Source organism: Perissodus microlepis, chromosome 1, assembly GCF_051167445.1.
Source record: "Perissodus microlepis isolate ML-2025 ecotype Zambia chromosome 1, ASM5116744v1, whole genome shotgun sequence".
Lineage (NCBI taxonomy): Eukaryota > Metazoa > Chordata > Actinopteri > Cichliformes > Cichlidae > Perissodus > Perissodus microlepis.
In genome coordinates this window covers 7149223-7151869 of record NC_140461.1, presented here as the reverse complement: position 1 = coordinate 7151869, position 2647 = coordinate 7149223, and the positions used below count along the sequence as shown (strand labels likewise).

The 2647-nt window shown below is 47.8% G+C and overlaps 1 protein-coding gene across 1 annotated transcript; it reads left to right on the top strand.

Moving 5' to 3' along the window:
- Nucleotides 1-212: 212 nt before the first annotated feature.
- Nucleotides 213-935, top strand: LOC146393236 (zinc finger CCHC domain-containing protein 18-like). The gene has a single exon (XM_084925179.1). It carries the CDS (start codon nucleotides 213-215, stop codon nucleotides 933-935), a length of 723 nt encoding a protein of 240 aa, XP_084781305.1.
- The last annotated feature ends 1712 nt before the right edge of the window (nucleotides 936-2647 follow it).

Here is a 2647-nt window from a genome sequence, read left to right as displayed (position 1 = left end):
ATGACACATGGCGTTCACATGTCGAACTTCTCAGGAAAGACCCCGCCATGTCTGAACTTCAACAATCTAGAAAGATCTTTGAGAGCTTGTTGTCCCCTGCAGCTGACATTGTCAACAGACTGAGCCCAGAAGCTGCACCTGAAACTTACCTTCAGTTGTTGGATGCAGCTTTTGGAACAGTGGAAGATGGAGAGGAGCTTTTCACCCAATTCATGAACACTCTTCAGGATCCTGGTGAAAAGGCCTCTGCGTACCTCTGCCGTCTTCAGGGCGCATTGAACCTTACTCTGAAGAGGGGAGGAGTCTCTGCTGGGGATGCCGATAAACACATTCTCAAGCAGTTTTGTCGTGGATGTTGGGACCACACCTTGCTCTCGGATCTTGATCTTGAAAACAAGAAAAGCCAACCTCCAACATTCTCAGAACTTCTATTAATGCTCCGAACAGAAGAAGATAGACTGGCAGCTAAAGCTACACGGATGAAGAAACACCTTGGCTCAACCCGGCAGCGGGTTGTGGCACACTGTCAAAAGACTTGCACCTGTAGTGAGCTACAGGCAGTGACTCAATCTGATTCTGACCCGTTGACAGATCTGAGGAAGCAAGTTGCATCCCTACAGAGTCAGCTTACTAATTTGATGGCAAAGAAACAGAAGAAAAGCTCCAAGCCTAAGGACAAGGCTGAGTGTGATTTACGTGAGATGGCTATGGCAACACCTAGCATCAAGGTCACAAGTGCGAAGCCTGCCAACTTGCGGCAGAGCACCCAGCCAAAACCATGGTACTGCTTCAAGTGTGGTCAGGATGGCCACATCTCAGCAAGTTGCAGTAATGACCCAGACCCTACTCTTGTCGCTGATAAGAGGAAGCAATTGCGAGAGAAGCGTCGCATTGGGGAGATGCAAAACACTCCATCTGCTGACCAGGATTTTTAGACGCAGTCTCAGTTGTGGGGCAAACTGGGACTGAAGCAGGTCAACATCGTCCCGCTAAATCTGGAAGTCAAGCTAAACCAAGAGCACAGGCCACTTTGAGGCAATCCCATGTTGGAGAACAACCTTTCAGACTACCTAAGAGGCTCATAGGCACAAAGAGTACAGGTCAAGTCACGATCAAAGGTAAGGTGTGCAGTTGTCTCCTTGACACAGGTTCTCAAGTGACCACTGTCACCAAGTCCTACTATGACCAGTATTTGTCTGAGCAACAGATAGAGCCACTACATGACCTTCTGGAGGTTGAAGGGGCCAATGGGCAGCTTGTACCTTACCTGGGTTATGTTGAGATTGGAATCACCTTTCCTAAAGACTTTCTTGGTGCTGAACTAGAAGTCAAAACGCTAGCTCTAGTAGTCCCAGACACCGGGACATTAACGAAGTCTTGTGTATTGATTGGAACAAACACTCTTGATGTAGTGTATGAAATGTACAGAGAGACAAACCCAGAGGGCTACCATCCCATTCCTCATGGGTACAGAACCGTACTCAAAGTACTGGAGTTGCGGCAAAAGCAAGGTTCAGATGAAAACGTTGGATTAGTGAGGATGCGTGGCAAGGATGAAGTGATCGTCCCAGCTGGGAAAATAGTCGTTCTAGAGGGGACAGTATCAATCAAAGAATTTTACACTGAGAGATCTGCCCTGTTGGAATATCCTTCAGTATCTTCCCTGCCTGGGGGGCTTTTAGTGCAAACCTGTCTCCTTGACTTGCCAAGTAACCAGTTGTGCAAACTACCTGTAGTAGTTTCCAATGAGTCAGAGCATGACATTACCATCCCAGCTAAGAGCGTGATTGCCGAACTCAGTGCAATACAGATTGTCCTACCTCACAAGCAAAGTGTGAGCGAATCATCAGAGCGTGAACCATCCAAGACCTCCAGTGTGACATTTGACTTTGCCGACTCTCCCATCCCTTCTGACTGGAAAGACCGCATTACTCAAAAGCTGAGCAGTATGCCAGAGGTCTTTGCCCAGACTGATCTGGATTTTGGAAGGACGGACAAGGTCAAACACCACATTAAGCTATCAGATGAGACACCATTCAAACACAGAGCCCGACTGATTCACCCGCACGACATAGAGGCTGTTCGAAAGCATCTGCAAGAGCTTCTCGCAACTGGAGTAATCCGCGAGAGCGAGTCCCCATTCTCCTCGCCAATTGTTGTGGTCAGGAAGAAGAACGGTCAGGTACGTCTGTGTGTTGACTACCGTAAGTTAAACTTACAAACAGTGAAAGACGCATACGCCCTCCCAAGACTGGATGACACCTTCACCGCACTCTCAGGTTCCAAGTGGTTCAGTACACTCGATCTTAAGTCCGGCTATTATCAGATCGAAGTTGCAGAGAGTGATAAGCCCAAGACTGCCTTTGTCTGTCCACTAGGTTTCTGGGAGTTCAACCGTATGCCACAGGCAGTGACAAACGCGCCAAGTACTTTTCAGAGGCTTATGGAGAGATGCATGGGAGACATAAATCTGAAGGAAGTTGTTGTTTTTCTGGATGATCTCATAGTTTTCTCGAAAACCCTTGAGGAGCATGAAGCCAGACTCATGAAAGTCCTGGAACGCTTAAAGGAGTATGGGTTAAAGCTGTCTCCCGAAAAGTGCAAGTTCTTCCAGTCCTCAGTTCGGTACTTGGGGCATGTTGTTTCA